The sequence below is a fragment of the Chelonia mydas genome, chromosome 7, assembly GCF_015237465.2.
Source record: "Chelonia mydas isolate rCheMyd1 chromosome 7, rCheMyd1.pri.v2, whole genome shotgun sequence".
Classification (NCBI taxonomy): domain Eukaryota; kingdom Metazoa; phylum Chordata; order Testudines; family Cheloniidae; genus Chelonia; species Chelonia mydas.
In genome coordinates, this window is record NC_057853.1 from 81802650 (window position 1) to 81821592 (window position 18943).

At 45.3% G+C, this 18943-nt stretch overlaps 1 protein-coding gene across 2 annotated transcripts in view; it reads right to left on the reverse strand.

The window, feature by feature from the left end:
• CDH23 (cadherin related 23) overlaps positions 1–18943 on the reverse strand; it is a 514496-nt gene that overhangs the window by 220010 nt on the left and 275543 nt on the right. For both annotated transcript variants that reach the window (XM_037904844.2, XM_043551833.1), the window contains exons 12-13: positions 14594–14743; positions 12178–12336 (exon numbers count right to left, since the gene is read on the reverse strand). In XM_037904844.2, coding sequence (XP_037760772.2) covers positions 12178–12336; positions 14594–14743 — 309 coding nt within the window. The remainder of the gene's footprint in view (positions 1–12177; positions 12337–14593; positions 14744–18943) is intronic.

Here is an 18943-nt window from a genome sequence, read left to right on the forward strand (position 1 = left end):
CTTTGGAATTCATTGCCACAAGATATCCTTGAGGCCAAGACATTAGCAGAATTCAAAAAGTTACTGGTCATTTATATGGATAATAAGAACGCCCAGAGTTACATTAGTGAAGCCTCATTGTAAAAAAATCCCTAAAAGTTTGGAAGGGTGAGCCCTCATGCTTCGGGACATAAACCAACCTCTAACTGAAAGGACTAAAACTAAACTTTCCCCAAGGACAGATCATTCCATAATTATTCTCTGTGAAGTGACTTGCATCTTCCTCTGAAGCATCTGGCTCTGGCCAGTGTCAGAGACAACTTAAATGATCGGATGGATTACTGGTCTGAATGCTGGTCTGATCTGGTATGGCAATTCTTATGTTTCTATATATTAGTTTTCTCTATAGAAATAGTCCAAAACACCATAGTGTCTCTATTGTAAAATGTACAGTTTTGGGCCGTGACTGTAAGACTCTTGTGTATTGTTTCAACAAGAGCAGTACCGAACTGAAGTGAAGGAGGAGGGGCACTGAAGCTCCTTATCTGTAACTGAAACATATCTTCTCACTTTTTTCCAGAGTAATTTCTCTCTACTTGTCATTATTTTTTGACTAAGAAGAAAATATGGGCTCAGTGGGGAATACACAGCAGAGTTCCTGGAGGCTTAAAGAGCAAGTCAGCTGACTTACTCTGGTATCAGCTGATTCAGGCATCCTAAAGCAACTGATCTGAGCCTAAACAGCCTAAAAATCATAGCGAGAGATCCTGGAGTCAATGCTACCATATAAAATAACGCTTTCCTGTGGAATCATTTCTCTGCAGACTCTTTAAGGCTAGGCAAATTGAATGTATGTTGAGTTAAAAACAAAACTTCATTGGTTCATCTCAGTTTTAAATATTTCAGTTATCAGCATTTTTCAGATAGATTCAACTGTGCAGACCTTAAAGAAATGAGAGTCTTAAGACCACCTCCCTATCCATTAATTCTCATCTCCTATAGGCTTTCTTACATCCATTCCCCATCCCTGTAGGCTTTGCTAATGCTATTGCCAAACCCTAACAAGATGCTAATTAGGCCATTCTGTACATCCCTAATCTTAGCCCTGGTCTACACTGGCGGGGCGGGGGGGGGTCGATCTAAGTTATGCGACTTCAGCTACGTAAATAACGTAGCTGACATCAACGTACTTAGATCGACTTACTGTGGTGTCTTCACCGCGGTGAGTTGACTGCTAACGCTCCCCCGTCGACTCCACCTGCGTCTCTCGCAGAGGTGGAGTACAGGAGTCGACAGGAGAGCGCTTGGGCATCGATTTATTGCGTCTAGTCTAGTCTAGATGCGATAAATCGACCCCCGCTGGATCGATCGCTGCCTGCCAATCTGGTGTGTAGTGTAGAGATACCCTTAGAGAGGAAATGCCTGATTGGCCCCAGCTCCTGGCAACCCTGACTGACTGAATAATGATGTCCTACATGAGTGCACCGAAGACAGGTTTGTTGTGTGACTATTTTCTGCCCAAAGCTCTTCTCATTCATGAAACAAGAGGGACAGGATGGATGTAGTGAAACTGCACTTACCAGGACTGGAATTTTATCTGTGTTTCCACTTTCTCTGTCCCATGTATAAGAGCCACGGACCAGAGAGGAATGGCCTAGAGTTCTTGATCATACAAAAGGGACAACTGTGGCCTCAATGAGAGAGAAGAATAGGAAATCCATTAAAGTAGAAATAATCATACAGAGGAAGGTTCATACTCCTATTCACACCAGGGTACTAGTGCTGGGACGGGGCTTGTATACACGAACCCCTTACACCCCACTGTTGGTACCAGTGCAGCTCCAACAGGGGTAGCACTAATACAGATTGGTGACTGGAACTCTAGCTACTGTCTCATCTAGACGTGCTCTGGGACCATATGGTGGTTAAAATGCTAGTGGGTGTGCTACACTAGCACTCCCATCATTGCTCCCATGTGCAGAGCTGAACCAGTGGGAGCAACAGAGGGAAATTGTCGGGACAAAGGCTATGCAAACAACCTCAGTGACTGAAAGCAGTGGTACAGCAAGGCAAAGGTCTAGGCAGCTGGATAGAAACTTGGAAGCATTCACATACCAGGAATCAGGCTCTCAGCCTCTGAGAGCAGCACTATCCATACAGCAGGGCACTAGTGGTACGATCCACAGTTTCTGAGCAGAATGGATTAAAACTGCCTAGTTTTTCTTCACACTAAAATTTGGATCTGCAGCTTCAAGCTCAAAAAGATCAGCAATAGGAGTGAAAAAAACAAAAAGAAAAAGAAACTCTGAGGGGCACTGTACTCCTGCTATGCTGGAATAGTGATCTGGGCTGGTCTACGTGGAAAACTTACATCAGCATAGCTACATCGCTCCAGGGTGTAAAAAATCCACACCTCTCAGAGACGTAGCTATGCTGACGTAAGTCCCAGTGTAGACAGTGCTAGGTCAATGGAATAATTCTTCTGTTGGCCTAGCTACAGCCTCTCAGGGAGGTGGATTAACTACAGCTGTGGGAGAACCATTCCCGTCTCTGTAGTGTCGACAGGGAAGTGTGACAGTGGCACAGTTGCAATGCTGCAGGTGTGCCACGGTCATGTTTTAAGTGTGGACATACACTCGGACCCTCACACAATGGCAGGAGCAATTTATCAGTGTCCTTCGCTGAGACCTAGACAGCTCTGCCACTTAGCACAACATGACAGCACTGCAGTCTGATCAGATTGGCAATGGATTGCTGGCTGCTGTTTGAACTCCTGGACTTTGCATCCAGCAGGACCAGTCTGACAGTCCCGCACTGTTACCACCCTCCTCTGCTCTTTCACATATTTTATTTTTGCTTACATGCAAGAGAATTGTCTGTAGGAATTGTCTAGACAGTGTGGGTTAATTGAAACAGAGATATGTCATTTTCTTCTATGACTTCCCCTCACCATATCCTCATCTTTGCCAGAAGCTCTAGTTCCCCCTTTCCCCACTGAAAAGGGCCTCCTTCAGATAATGCCATCTGGTGGCAAAACACTTCTCCTCCCCCCTTCCCCAAATCCTGGATGGATCAGAAAGGGATCTGTGCTTTACCATTAGATACCTCCAGACACTTTACTCCATAGTTTATCCTAAACAGCCCCTTCACTGCACCTTCTGGAGGTAGCTTCTACAAAAGGCAGAGGGAGGAGCATCAAGGGGCAAGAGCTCAATTCTCATCTAATGCCCATGTTCATAGTAAAAAGAAAAGGAGTACTTGTGGCACCTTAGAGACTATGGAGGGGTTTTAGTTGGGGGCTGAAGGTGACGGCTAGTGGTGTTCTGTTATTTTCTTTGTTAGGCCTGTCCTGTAGTAGGTGACTTCTGGGAACTCTTCTGGCTCTATCAATCTGTTTCTTCACTTCCGCAGGTGGGTATTGTAGTTGTAAGAATGCTTGATAGAGATCTTGTAGGTGTTTGTCTCTGTCTGAGGGGTTGGAGCAAATGCGGTTGTATCGCAGAGCTTGGCTGTAGACGATGGATCGTGTGATGTGGTCAGGGTGAACGCTGGAGGCATGTAGGTAGGAATATGTTCACAGTGTCACTTCTCTTCCCACTGGGAGCCCATCAAGGACTCTGGGATCTTACATTCCACACTACCAAGACTTGTCATTCTGCTCCTCTAAGGGCTGCTGTGCTCCATCATCTGCTGATTCTGATTGTCTCCCTTCTTCCATACACTGGGTGTCCTCTACTACATACAGTATATGATGGGGGAAATTTGCCATTTGTGCTATAACTTGTTTTCTGTAGGGCTTGGGCTGATATTTGATGGAGTTTGGGATTTTTGGACATTCAGTTTTACCTACCCCTCTTTCCTCTGTCTATTGAGCTGTTCCTCTCTTCAGTGGATTTATCCTCCTGTCTGGTCTAAGGTCTATCTATGTGCCTCTCTTTGATGTTACAGCTGCTCAGGTCTTGGGAATTTTTTCTAGCCTATCAATTCATCTCCTCCCACCCCCTCTAGTCTATCCATTCACAGATTCATAGCTGGGAAAGGCAGGGCTTGGAAGAGATTCCCCTGCCCTGCTTCTTGCTATACACACGCACAGCGGTAAAGACAACAGAAGACTGGGAATTGCTTTGAGGGTGGTCACAATAGCAGTACAGTACTCACACATGCCCTCTTCTGCATTGATGGCTATGGGTCTTGTAGTTGTTCTGGGGATATTTCAATGATTTGGTCCCGGGACTATAGGTAATACCCTGTTTGCAGCCTGAGGGACATAGGCTTGTACAATGACCAGAAGTTGCATGTGGGTCTATCTTATGATATTCACATAGCCTATACAGCTGGTTCTCACATGACATAGAGCAAGCAGAAACCAGTAGCTCAGTCTGTTTCCCCTTGTCCTTACCTCAGAGGAGGACTACAACTAGAGAGCTTTCTTCACTGCTTCTGCAGAACCCTCTATATGGACCAAAACTGTTCCCAAGCTGGTGCTGTCTAATGCCTGTAACCTGGTGCTCTTACTCATTCACAGCAGAGTCACCAGGCTCACTCTCAGCCACTATTTTGCTACTCTGAAACCTATTTTAAAGTGCATGCTTCCATTCATCCCACCGGGATGGTTTCTCCCACTGCACGTTCCAGGAAGTCTCTCTACCCAGCATACAGACTTCTTTGTCTGTCTGCCCCTAAACTGTGCCCCTTTGTGAAAGGTGGTCCATGGGGACAATGAGTTAGACTGAAATGCAATGCTACATCTAGCGATGAAGAAGCAAAGCAAAGGGTGTGAGCAGAGTCGGCTGTCCAGGCCCTAGGCTGGAGGGATTGGTAGGTTCTGCCCCAGCTACCAGCAGATATTGAAGTGTTTTTTTTCTGAAACAACTAGCCGTGAAACCTTTTAATAACATAACAGAAAAGGTCAGAGCAGGAATTTCACACTTCTTGAGCAAGCTGGTCTGGTATAACTTCATGCCCTCAAGAAGCAAGAGGTGTGGAGAACACATACAGTTCCCTAAATCAGTGGGGGTCCTTTCACACCCGGGACCAAGTGCTAGGAATTATTTGGCCAATCTCCCGCTTTGTTTTGTGGCTGGTGTTTGTAAAGTATTTCAGGTGTTATAAAGGTGGTAAGGAGGGAAGATATACACCCAGAAATCATGTGCAAATGAGACAGGGCACATTGCTATTTCTGCACTGTTGACATTTTCAGCTGTAAACTTCTCCCCAGAGGTAGGGCTGTTTGAGCAGAGCCTGGCAGGGGAGTTACCAAAACAAACAAACAAAAAAGCTAAATCTACTGTAACAAAGGAAACTAATTTTCTTTTCAAACACGGAGACCTTTAAAAATAGATTTTTAAAAAGAATAGAGTTTAAAATGGAAAAACGATGGAGTGGGAAATGGATGTTGCTTTCTCTCTCTCATACACATGTACACGTTCATCATGCAGGTATCCTGAGAAACCATGCCAGGGCAGTCTCTGTTGTAACATTAACCTCTGAAACCCTGAGAGTCTTATTTTCAGAAGGGCTGAGCAGTTTAGTTGAAGTCAATAAGAGCTCTGGGTGCTCAGAACCTCTGAAGAAAACTGGTCTCCAAACTTTTAGTTAGTGGGAAGGATGGACAGGAATAATTGCAGCCCTCAGTGGGGAGAGCAGAACACTTTGGCTTCCAGTCTCATCTCTTACAACATAGCTCATCACAGCAAATTGTGCCCTTTGTTAAATATTTTAATGCAAAAGGGCTAAGGAGATTTTGAGTTTCTCTTTCAAGCAAAGCCTCCATTGTTGCAAATGCAATCTGTTACTTGCAATAAATTTACACATGTATTGAATGGCCAAGAAGATGCAAGAACAAATGTGCAGATGAAAAATTACATGCTCAAAGTAGGTCTAGTTCAAAAATACATTATTATTGTAAATGGCTGAGGCTCAGTCTCCCAAATTTGTAAGAGGCAGCATGGTCCAGGGGATAATTCCCTGATAATTCACTAGGCTCTCTTCCTCGCTCTGCCACTTTGTAGCCTTGGCCAACACACTTAACTTTTTTGTGCCTCAGTTTCCCCATTTGTATAATGAATATTGTGACATTATCTGATTAAAATATAACCGTGTTGATCTTTGTTGCAACCACTGTTATATATTTGCAACAAATCTTGTACAAAGGTTGTCAAGTGAGGTGTCTATGAAAAGATTATGATTTGCTGGTTATGATTATGCTATGTATATGCACGTAACATTTTTGTATTTGAAGTTATGAATATTGGCTCTATACATGGATTTCAAATGTTTGCTCCTGGGGTAACATCCATGAGGTAGTTAGCCAGCACATCTTGGAGGGATTATTCAAATTGAGTGGCCCATCAAAAGGGCACAACTCATAATGGACGATGGGAGACGCCCATCTACACTGAGTGGGCTGTCCTGTGCTGTCTGGAATATAGGTAATGGCTTCCTGCAATGACTGAGCGAAAGTGGGCATGAACATGTGACTTCCCGTGTGATGCCAAACTCCATCTTCTTACTGTAATTTTCCATAGTAAGAACAAGGGGATGCCCTCCACATGGCAAACGCTATAAAAGGCCCTGGAAACACCTCCATTTGGTATTCAATCCTGCTTCTTACCTCTGGAGGAACTTTGCAACAAACTGAAGCTCTGAACAAAGGACTGAAGGACCCATCCAAGCTGTGGATGTACTCCAGAGACTTTACTTAAGCCAGCAGTTTATTCCATCACTGCTACAAGCCTGAACCAAGAACTTTGCCATTACTGTGTGTAATTAATTCCTTTAACCAATTTTAACTCTCACTTTTCTTTCTTTTTATGAATAAACCTTTAGATTTTAGATACTAAAGGATTAGCATCAGTGAGATTTTTGGGTAAGATCTAAGTTATATATTGACCTGGGTGTGTGGCTGGTCCTTTGGTATCAGAAGAACATATTATTTCATGAGAGCGGTTGTAAAGAACCACTCATCTCTGAATCCAGTGTTTTTGGTGGTGGTGATATAAGAACTGGAATGCCTGAGAAAACTGCCTTTATGTCTTCTTGTTAGCCAGTGTGGTGAAACAGAAGTTTACTTTTGTTGCTGGTTTGGTATATCCCAGGGGGGATTAGCCACCAGTCTTGGGATGTATCTGCCCTCTTTCTCTGCAGTTCATCCTGAATTTGGCACTCTCAGTTGTGATCCCCACTGAAGCACAGTTACAAATATAAACAATACTTTGGTGTTCTATTACAATAGCATCTAAACCCTCAACTAAAATCAGGGCCCCTTCGTAGTGGGAACTGTACAAATACATAGTGAGAGATAATCCCTCACCCAATAGGTTTACAGTCTAAACAGACAAGACAAAGGGCAACAGGGGAAACTGGCACAGAGATGGAATGGCTTGGCCAAGGTTGCACAGCAAGCCAGTGGCCGAGTGTGGAATAGAATCCCTGGTTCCCAGGCCAGTGCATTCTCCTTGGACCATACTTCTTCTCCAACTTTTTAAAAGCACTTTTAAACCTTTGGATGAAAATCACTATATATAATTATTATATTGCCCTTCAAGCCAGGCACTATTCATAAGATAGGCTAAATTCAGCCCTACTGTAAGAGGAAACAACTCCCTTGACTTAAGTGGGTTGCAACACGCTCCATCAGGGCTGAATTTGGCCCAATCTCTCTCCATGCTTAAATATAGCTCCATAAATGAATGGGTCTCTTAAAAGAAAATCTTTTTCATGCCCCGAGGGACATGCCTTCCAGCATGTTTCAGGTTCGTGTGCACACTGTGCTTCCAGGAAGCCTGTATTTTCCAGCTGTTCACATGCAGGCAAATCATTCTCTGAATTTATATGCTACGTGTATCATATGGACAGAATTAAACAGATGGATGGGAGAAGGAAGGGAAGTCTGAGAACGTGAAATAGAAAGAGTGCAGCACACGTGAACAAAATATTAGAAGACCGCACAACGTTACATGGTGACTGGGGAGGAGGTTGGGGGCTCTGCAAAAGCAGCTAGACTTTCACCAAGAGCCTTATGTGGAGACGTGTATTTGAACCTGCACATACTCTGTGCAGGGAAGGGATGGAGGAAAGCAGGGAGCGGGAATACAAGGAGGCTCTGACTCTGCTGCTTGCACCTACTGGTGATTTATAAGGGTAACAGACAGTGTTACCCCGCTGTCAGGGACAGTAGGAGGTCAAACGCTGCAGCACCGAATGGCCATCTGTCATCACAAGTGAAGTCTCTTTCTTTTCCATTTTCAGATGTTCAAGCCTAGGGAGGAGTTACAGGGAAAGGGGGAATTGCGGTAGGGAACTTGTGCATGTGCACATTTTGATTGGAAGGCTCAATTTTCCTACTGGCTCACTAGGGACTCCTCTTTTCCCTCCCCTACTCCCAAATAGCTAAATAACAGTGATGGGAGGTGTGTCAGGCTGGGGACTTGGGAAAGTGGGCTGAAAGCCCAGAATTTCAGGGCAGTTGGGAGTAAACACTTCCCCTCCTCAGGAAGTAAAGAAAAGTGGCTTTTAATCACTATTATATCATGCAGTAGAGAAAAGTGGCTTTTAATCACTATTATATCATGCAGAAGATCAGAGATTTCCTGTTCCCCAGACCTCCCCTATTTTTGAGCCATCCATGTCTCTGCCTGGAACAAGCTTTAGGCACTGCAGTGCCAGCTGCCATTCTGCCGTCTCCAGAAAAAGGCTGACACACGTACGCTGGGGTCCTGGAGACTGCCCTCCATTATTCAAGGCAGGGAATATGCACTCACCAAACACAATGGATGCTGCAGTGAACAGAGGAACTGTTACTATGTTCACTCTTAGAAGCCCATACACAGAGGACACACAGAGCTATTTGAATCAGGTGATCACCTCAGAATTTGGGAGGATAGGAGGAGAGACAAAGAATTCTTGTTCACATGGATTCTTTAACATGTGGCTTGCTTTCTGTATTAGATTTGTATCCATCTAGACTTCTGTTATTCCTCTGAAATGTATGAATGTTCTGCTCTCTGATGGGATGAGGGCTAATTTTGAAATCATCCCTTTCTGCTCCCTCGACACCCTGAACCAAATCTCCACTGAGCAGGTTTAGATAGCTCGGTGGTTTAAATTCTGGTGGCTGATCTACACTAGTGTTCCCGCTCTTGCTACCAGCTGCAGTAGTGGTAGTGCAAAGGTGGAGAACGTGAGGGGAAAATGCTAGTGTAGACAAGGACTCTGTGACAAATGGCCAAGCCCTCTGAAACCACTGTCCTGGTGCTGGACTGTCTGTGACAGTGGGATAATGCCAGTGGGACTATTACCCTCAGTGCAAGACCATCTATGATTGAAGATTAATCCTCCAGAAACCACTGCTCAGTGCTGCTGTATCTGGGATGGAAGGTAATCCCTTTGGAAACTCAGTCCCAGCATCTGACTATCTCTGCTATAGGGCTAATCCCCTGGAGACCAGTTTTTTCTACTCTCCAGAACATTTTTATAAGTGTTTTCCCTCTACCTTTCCAAGTACAGGGGAGTTTAAGTTTAGAGAAATTACATCTTCAAAGTAGCTGTCTAAAATGCACCCACAAAATCTGTGCACACATCCACTGCAAATATAGATGTGGTAAACCCAGGACAAACAGCTACAAAGGTGGGGTTAGTAATTAGTTCCAAGGTTAAAAGGCCCCTCCCTATCCCTGAGGAGAGATAACCACAGGGCAATAAGGTTCAGCTGGAAAAGGGGTTGCTAGGGAACCAATGAGGTTCTGCTGACTCCAACTACTTGAGACCTTTTTAACACCCCCACCCCGGCCTGGAAGGACGTGGGGAGAGAGGGGAGCAGGGAAGCTGCCAGTAGGCTGTTTGCAGCAAGACACCAAACCTTCCCAGTAGGGAGGCTGCACTCCCTCCGCAGAAGGGAAGGCGAACAAGCACAAGGGACTGACTGAGGAGAGGAGTAGCAGGACCCTGTGCCACCTATAAGGATTTGCCTTGCCCCAAATCTGAGTCTCCAAGGCTAAAAAGGACTGAGCCTGCTGAGGTGAACAAGGTATTTTACCGCATAGAATAGTGTCTCATTTGTGCAAAAGAGCATTTTTCAACACAGAATGGGGAATAATAGACATAAGTGGCCTTTTGCACATTTAATCCACTTTCTGCACTTTTGGGGGAGGTGTAAAGAATGTGCACTAAATTTAGATGGCTAGTTTTAAAAATTTTTCCTTAATAATCACCCACTTCAGGTATCCAGGAAACTCTTTGAAAAAACTTAGTTTATCATTACCAAAGGCAGCCCTCCTTGCGTGGTTCATTTTGTTTGTGGAGCGTGGGACAGTTGGTGGAACAATCATGTTAAGCGAACAGTATTTCTGACACATACAGAGCGCTGCATCTCATATACAAGAAGTAGTAGTATTTTATGAGGGTTGTTAGAAGTTTGGGGATCAGCTGGGAGGACAATCTGGATTTCAACGCTAATTGCATACATTCTATGATTTATCATAGAAGATTCAACTCCTGGCATTTTGTGTTTGCTCCAAAATGCTGGCATAGCTGGAAGTTGGAAAAAAGATGCTGTAACAATCTCATTGTTTAGTGTCTGATGGCCTGACTAGCTAAACATCTGTTTGAAATATTAATAACTGTCAGATGGGAACTGCTCAGGGGCTCTGTACAGTTTCACACCATCTGTTTGTAGAGTAAACACACTTACACACCCCAAATCATTTTGTTGAAGCTTTCATTCTCTTATCTCTGTGCGTGTGTGTGTTCGGGGAGTATGTTTGTTCAGGGGCTGATGGGAGAGAACATGTATTGTGGAATGAGGGAGAACTCAACACATGTGAGAGAATGAATTCACGTATATTTAACTAAAGCAGCACAGGAGCACTCACCAACCAGAAATACTTTGAGTTTCCAGTGAAGTTATTCTTCCTAAATGGCAATTAACATCTGTTTCAAATAATTTTTAAGATCGGGTTTGGTTTCTGGTTTGCCGATTTACTCTGTGCCATCAATAATTCCTTCTTAGAAGCTAGAAAATGCATTTTCTTGCTTTTCTAATTTTCTCATTGCCCATTTGGTGAAATGAAGCATAAAACCCAGTTCCCTGCCTTTCAGTTACTTTTCTGCTTGGGTACGTCTGCCCTTCTGGCTGGGAGTCTGATTTCTAGCTTGAGGAGACATACTCGCACTAGCTCACATCAATCTAGTGTGCTAAAAATAGAAGGTAGCTGCGACAGTGCAAGGAGTGGGAAGGGCTAGCCACCCCAAGGACGTGCCCACCGCACATCCTAGGCATATATGTGGGGTGGCTAGCCCTACCCACTCCCCACACTGCTGTGGCTACACTCTTGTTTAGCACACTACATTGGTGGGAGCTAGCCCAAAAAGTCTCCTCAAGCTGGGAATCTCACCCCTGGCTCAAAACGTAGACATATCCTTTGTGCACCAGCACCAGCCAAGAGGTCATTCGGAACATGCCTTGCTCTGGCAATGATAGTTGTTAGATAATTCTGAAACCCAACAGGAGGGGCATACACATACCTTTTCTCTCAGTCTCTAGCTCCACCTGTTTTGTCTAGGTATTGCACCACACACTGGGGAGCAGGAACCAGACTCATCTCTACAACGACGCAGGTGTCCGGGTAGGGATGACGGAAGGCATCTTGCACCTCTCCTGATTTAGCACAGGCTAGAATAGCTGGTTCTGCCACAAAGGCCCCTACAGGGCTTTGTAGGGCCATATAATTTCAGGTCTATCTCAGCCCTCCCTGCTCCCCCTCCAGGCTTTGATATGCCCACCCCTCATCTGGCCCACCTATCCCCACCCTTGCTCTACCAATAGCGTGCCCCCAAACAACCCTTGTGCCTGGGGCTTCTGCAGACCTGGCAGGGCTATTCCCTAGGGGCCCTTGTGCCTGCCCTGTGGTTCCTTTGTGACAGCCAGGCCTACTATGTTTAGGCAGTTTTTCAGACTGCCTTGTTGTGAATGTGGCACCCACAATGGGGATAATCAATTCTCAGGAATAGCTAGATAAAAAGCATCCTGCACCCAGGATGTGATCAGTCCATGACCCATTTGTTCTGATGGTACAATGCACAGAGCTTTCATTTTCATTGGTGATGCATTCGGTGGGGTCAACGTATCACAGCTTTGAGGACAAGGTGTAATAAAATGCATATTGTAACTTCAGAAAATTCAAGGTTGTTTCTACTTACATGGACCCTCAAGACTGTGGTTCCCACTGTGACGTTCTCAAACAGGCTGACGTTGTACAGGACTTGGCTGAAAATGGGGCGGTTGTCATTCTCATTGATGAGGTTAATCTTCACACGAGCAAAGCCAACGTGGTCTGGCACGCTCTCGTTTGCGAACAGCTGAGCAGAGACAGGAGGCAAGCAACACAGTCGGCGGCTTCATTTGTGTCTTTTTTTTTAAAAGCAAAAAAAGCATCAGTGATCTCCTCTGATGCTCTGTTACTACAGCAGCATGTCTCTGGTGGTAGGCCACGCAGCTAACTCAACGCTGAACATGATGCTGGAGGGGGTTCAAGGCAAATTGCTCCCAACCATTCCAGGCAACCATGCCCGTTTACCAGACTGGAAGATCTTTGTTATACTAGTCAGAGTCAAATACCCTCCCCACATTCTTTTGTGCACTCTAACTAGCAATTAGAGTGCACAACCCAAGCCTCAGTCTTGCAATCCTGAGAATACACCAAGCTCCACTGCAGGTGAGACCAATGGTAAGGAGTTTAGAATAACCAGTCACGTACCACAGAATACAGTAGTGGTATGCACACAAGTTGTGGCAAACATCTGTTCTATGAGCATGATAGCACCGCTACTGTCTCCTCCGCCCTTTAAAGACACCCTGAGCGTGATATATCTAAGCTTCAAGCCCCAGGGTCATGGCATTAGGAGCTGCCACTATTTCACCATCTAACCAGTGAGCTGAATGGGATTGGAGCATTGGAGTTTCTGGTTTACACTTTGCACTGCTCAAGGAAGGCAAGTTTTTATTTATGCTTATTTACTGGTGTATAAAAGCCCCTCTGCCAGGACTAATAGCAACAGGAGCTGCTGACATGATCAGGAAGCTGCTTTTCCTGCCAGAATTTATAGCTGAACCAGACAGTGGGACGCAGCTCAAGCAGGCTGCAGGAAAGAGTTTTGCTGGCTGATAGGTGCATTTAAAACAAAGTTTTATGCTCTATAAAGCTTTTATGGTCCCATAGCGCGAGGATGGTGGTGGGGGAAAACACATGTTTTGTTTAAGCTCTAGTAGCTGAGACTCTTAAATTTTGAAAGAAGAGGGAAGACTCAGAGCAAATATATTTTTCTTCTTCCCTTTTTGGGGGGTGGCCGGGTAAATTTTAATGCTTTTGAATCCGACAGCTCTGACTAGAGGCAGGAGCAGATTGGGCAGGTATTATAAAAGCTTGCATATGCAACTCTACTAGGGCACTCCATCCCTGAGTTTTGGCAGGTCTGACAGTCTAATCCTGGGCTGCCTCCACAGCCCGGCCACTCCATCTCTATGCTGCCAAACAGTATGGTAGGTTTGTGAGATCAACCAATGTCCACTACCAGCCAGAACGACTGACACAATCAAAATCATATCACTTAAGTCAGGTGTCAGACTTGGCTCCCCAGAGGTGACAGGCAAGGCAGGGGTGTCAAATATACAGCCTGTAGGCAGGATCTCATTCTCAGGACCTGTAGAGGAATCTGTGGGCCAGACAAACAAGATACAGAGTTGGCAGCTGCTGGATAATGCTGCTCAAAGAAGGCAGGAAGGCCCTGGAGACAGAGTGAGAGGTGGGAAATTATGCCTGCTTGGGGACACGCAGTGGAGGCCCTCATCCCTCCCCTTCCTCCTCCTCACCCCACAGCAGCCCTTTGTAGAGCCCCCAGTGATCCATGCCCTGTGCTCAGAAGAGCTCCCTTCCCCACTCTGCTGTTAACCTCACAGGACCAGGTTCAGGGAAGCAGCTCCTTCTCCACTTCCCCTCCTCTTCCAGAGAACAAGACCCGTAGAAAGAATCCCCACAATGGAGGGTGGGAATCGCCAAGGGGGAAGAGAAAACAGAGATGGGGGAAGAAAAAGAGAAGGGAAAAGGGACAGCTCTCCAAGGGTGGAAGGGAAAAAAAGGAGAGCAGGGACAGTCCCCAAGGGGAGAGGATTCCCCAAAGCGGGGGGCAGTAGGAGAAGTGAGAAGAAGGGGCTATCCAAAGGGAGGGATGCAATGAAAGGGGGTGAAGGTCCAAGTGTGTGTATATGTGTGAGAGAGAGTGAGAGTGTGTGTAAGCGGGTGATAGACACACAAAAGAGTGATGGGGTGTGTGACTGGTCATGGGAGGATGCTCAGAGGGAGAAATAAGATGTCTTAAATGGTCTTTAAATGCAGTATTTAACTTTGCTGGATGAAGAGGCCTATTCTGCAATTGGACACAACTGCATATTACACTCTTGCCAGTGAGCTTTGTACTTTAGGCCGATGGTTTCTCACTGAGTGAGTATGCCACTTGTGGGCTAATGCATTATCTTACTGCATAATGTAGCCCTGGGGTCCTCCCATCTCCAGCCTCTCTTCCCACTGCCCATTCACCTCATATTTGGGGGAGTTCTTACAGAAAATTCATAGCGAGGAATTGTCTCAAAGTCCAGCGGCACTGCAACTCGAATGCGGATGTCTGCCTTTCCCTGGATCGAGGTTGGAGAGATGATGAAGTGACTGGAGTTGTTTCCCACCAGGTAGACCTCAAACACACTGTTGAGTCCCTAAGAACAACATTTCAAAATAATAGAGAGAAACATTAACAATGATAAATGCAAAATGTACCTAGGTCACCAGCTCAATGCAAGGATAAACAGCCCAGACTAAATGCATGATAGGCTGAAAAATAATCCAGTGCTGGCAAATCCAGCAATACATATGAATAAAAGGTGAAGGGAAATGAAATCAAGAGACAGGTAGAGAGAAGAGACAGACAGACAAATAGGAAGAGAGGCATGGAGGAGCCTACCAGACACAAGAGAGGAGACTGGAAAGACAGGCACATAGTTAATGGGGAGAAGTCAGACAGCCAGAGAAAGGTATGTCTACCTGGAAGAAACATACCATTTCCTCTCTATTTTCCTGTGTCTTTTTGTTCTGCATTTGTACAGCAATTAGCACAATGGGGTCCTGATCCATGACTAGCCCCTTTGGTAATACACATTAAAATAATAATAATTAATAATTCATCAGTCCCATTGTACATATGCAGGATGCAAAATATATGTGGTTGGTATAATCCTGACCTTATTGCACAGTATATACATGTAAGAAACGAAATTTGCCATATTTAAAGATACAGGATGATTCTGTACACACCACACATATTTTGCCTACATACACCATGTTATGGTAAGTATAGCAGATGTGCTTCCCCACATGTTTTATCTGTAGTTGGAGACTTGTGCTCCCTTCCAAGGAACACTACTGTTCTCCACAACTCAGCCTCTGCATGATCCGACCAGCCTTCATCATTTCAGCCTGGATCTGCATTACCAGTTCTACCCTTTACTGCCATGGTGGCAGGATGCCAGGGAAAATACAAGCCTGATGGCAAATAGACAGCACACATTAAAGTGTGCCACCCGTATGCTGAGCCACAGACAGTGCATGTACAGTATGCCGTGCTCAGGATAAACCCATAGATGGCACACATCTAGTATACCACTTGTGTGCCAGGCCCACAGACACCACATGTCCAACATACTACACGCATGCAGAGATCATAGATGTCACATGTCCAGACTGCTGCCTACACATATCCAGTGCAGAGCCTGCATGCTGCACCTCAAAACACCGCCAACTACATCACTGAGGGGATCCTTTAACCTCCAGAAACGCAAATATTGATTCTAAACAGTTATTTCTGTAGACAAAGCTTCACTTTCCTCAGGCACAGCTGAAACTGGGGACTCAAGGGCTCCCCTCTCCCCAAGCTTTCTTGGGAGGCAAGCAGGAGCCTTTTCCCAAATACTGATCGTGACACTTCTGGACCTTCCAACCAAGCAACAAGCTCTTTCCCTCGGTGCAACCCAGCAGAGCACATTACAATAAAGTTCAGAAACTGCCAGAGCCGAATTTCCAATTTTCCCCCGAATGGTCTCCGGGATGTTAGAAGGAGGGACCAATTAAATGCACGAAGGGGCACTAATAGGAAAAGCCGGCTGAGCGTGACTGCTGAAAGCAGGTGACATGCCAGAAAGTCCCCTCTCTGTTTTCCCCTCCCCCTACCAAAAAAATAAAAGATATTCCCATGAAGAAGGGGGGAGAGAGCTGAGTGTTCCTGATACTTCTATAGTACCAGAGGTATGAGTGCCACGCATGGCACTTCATGGACAAATTAAGAAGACAAGCTCTCTGCCCCAAGGAGCCAACAAGCTAAATGAGACCAAAAACTATGACAGTTGATGGGAATGTACATAACAAAGAAAACATGAGGCAGTCTGCTCTTAGCAAAGCTCTGGTTAGAGGCTGTAGTACTGCACTTTCGAGTGCTCCTACTTTCACGTACACTAGAGATGCCCTATTGGAATTTTTTTAGAATACATTCTCAGGGAGAGGAGATGTGATTGTGCTGGAGTACAGATTAGTGAAGGATGGTGAGCTGGAAGAAGTGAGGATGAGAGAGCCTTTTTCACTGGCTGGAACAACTGAATGCCACTGGACTTCGTTAGAATGAGGACGACGAGGTAAAGGCCCCCAAAACTGGGTTTGGCAGAACTGGATTATATGGAGGAAGTGGGGAGAAGTAGGAAAGTTCATGTATAACCCAAATGGAGGCCAGGCTTTTAGCAAGAACAAAGAAAAGTTATTAACAGATTCCTTGCTCCGAGGTCTTCTCACTTGAGTCGGAAGCTGCATCCAGAAAAGAGATGCCTTGCAGACCTCATATCAGAGTCAATTCTACTAATGCGGCTACGCCTACAGCATCTCTGCCCCTACATAAGGTGAAGACAACTGTGCAATTACGTTGGAGGGGAACGGATACTTCAGAATGAGAAAGGCTGCAGTGTAACCCAACAGGTGACCGACCCCTCCTTTTCTGTTGGCCTAGGAATTTGAAAATGTTTTGAAAGCACATGGAGTTGGATCATCGGGAGCTGCCCACTTCTGTGGCAGCTATGGTATGTATGGTGTCCGCTGTCAGCTCTCAGTAAAACACAAGCATCACTAGTCTCATTCGATGGGCTTATTGATTCTTTTGAGTCCTAAGGAGGAATCTGCAATGTGCCTCCATGTGATGAGCTTTATATCTCCTACTCTGGGGAGTTGAGGGGGAGGCAGGAAGGGAGATGAAGACAAGGAAGGGAGACCAAATCAGACACTAACTCTTGCAGCAAGAGTGACTAGCGTAAAACAAGATTTGCTTGGCTTCTGCGGTTTCCTTTGCGCAGGCCGCTTACAAAGAATGTATGGGTATGTTGACACCTTTCTTTCAGCCTTCTAGATACATCATAAAGCAGCAAAAAGGGCACAAACTGGAAAAACAAACAAACAATTCCTTTGCAGGTTACATTTAAATAAGAGTACTTTTCCTATTTCTATAGCTTCCTGACAAATGCCGAGGGGCTTTTTTTCTGCCCCTCCATGCAATTTTCAATCCTATCTTAATATAGGAATTTAGTGCTTAATACTCTTTGCTTGTTTGCCTTTAACCCCTTCAGCATCCCTGGCACAGAGGGCACATGCCCAGCAAACTCATACATCACATACGCCTCCTTGCATACCATTTGTCACATTCTAGCATCTCAACGAATAGACTGTGCAGCCTGCCAGGGGCAGACAAGGGATTAATTTCCATACTTACTGTGAAACAAACACATTAAGAACCACGACCGACTTCTAAATTGTGCCAGTGCAGGTAAGTGAATGTCTGGAGGTGCTCCTGCAGACACTCATCCCCACATAGTGAACGCTGAGTATACACCTACCAACACAGCTAGGACATTCTAGACACACTGGTTCTGAACCCTGCCTTTCAGGACAGCTTTTTAGAGGAGGTGGTCGAGACAGGTGGAAGGTTAGTAATGAAGCAGTAAAAGTGGGCACCTGTTTAAGAAGGTATATATATGTTATGTCAGTTTATGTTCTCTGCATTAGAGCACATTCAGTCTTAACACATTTGAGCAAAGGTCCTTTTTTCAGGTCAGAAAGGGATTACTAACCCAGAGCAACAGCCATGATTTGCCTACCCCAGCATGACTCAGAGAGCTAGATTTTGATATCCTGCCTTACACTTAGTGGCACCTTATTCCACAAGTGGTTCCCTTACCTTCAGTAGAGCTACATGTGGAGCTGTGTACCATCCAGCACGCGCTAGCGTATCCGAATCGGGCTCTCAGATGTTTTTCGCAGTAACTCCTCATTTGCCCTGAGCACTTACATAAAGAGTTTATTTATTTATTGGCAATTCTATAGTGCTTAGCAGCATAGCAACTGAGTACCTACAAACAAGCCATACCCGAGTCTGCAGTGTCCCAAGCTGGAGACTTGGAGAAATCAAGAGGATCCAGATCTGCATCCTCCAATTTTCCCTCTAAACTCTGGAGCTGTCCTTTAATGTGGAGGCCATGGCAGCCAGGACAGTGTCAAAGAAAGCCCTCTCCCCACACCTAGCTGGAGCCTCTCTCTGATATCTTGTACCAGCATCCTTGTGTGCCAAAATGCCTTTCATCACTGTAAAATGCTGTGGATTTTCTTGGAACTGAAGAAGTGATTTTGTTGGGATGTGAGATAAAGTTGAACATCAAAAGGAATCCCAGCATGTGTGAAAAGGAGCTGGGTGGATTAGTTCCCCTCCAGCTGGGAAAGCAGATCAGTCTGTTGATATTTGCCATCCCTAATTACCAACCACTCCAATGCCTGAGCCTCCCCACATGAAGTCTTGAGGACTGGAATTCATCTGCCTTTTGGGAAAGTTGCTA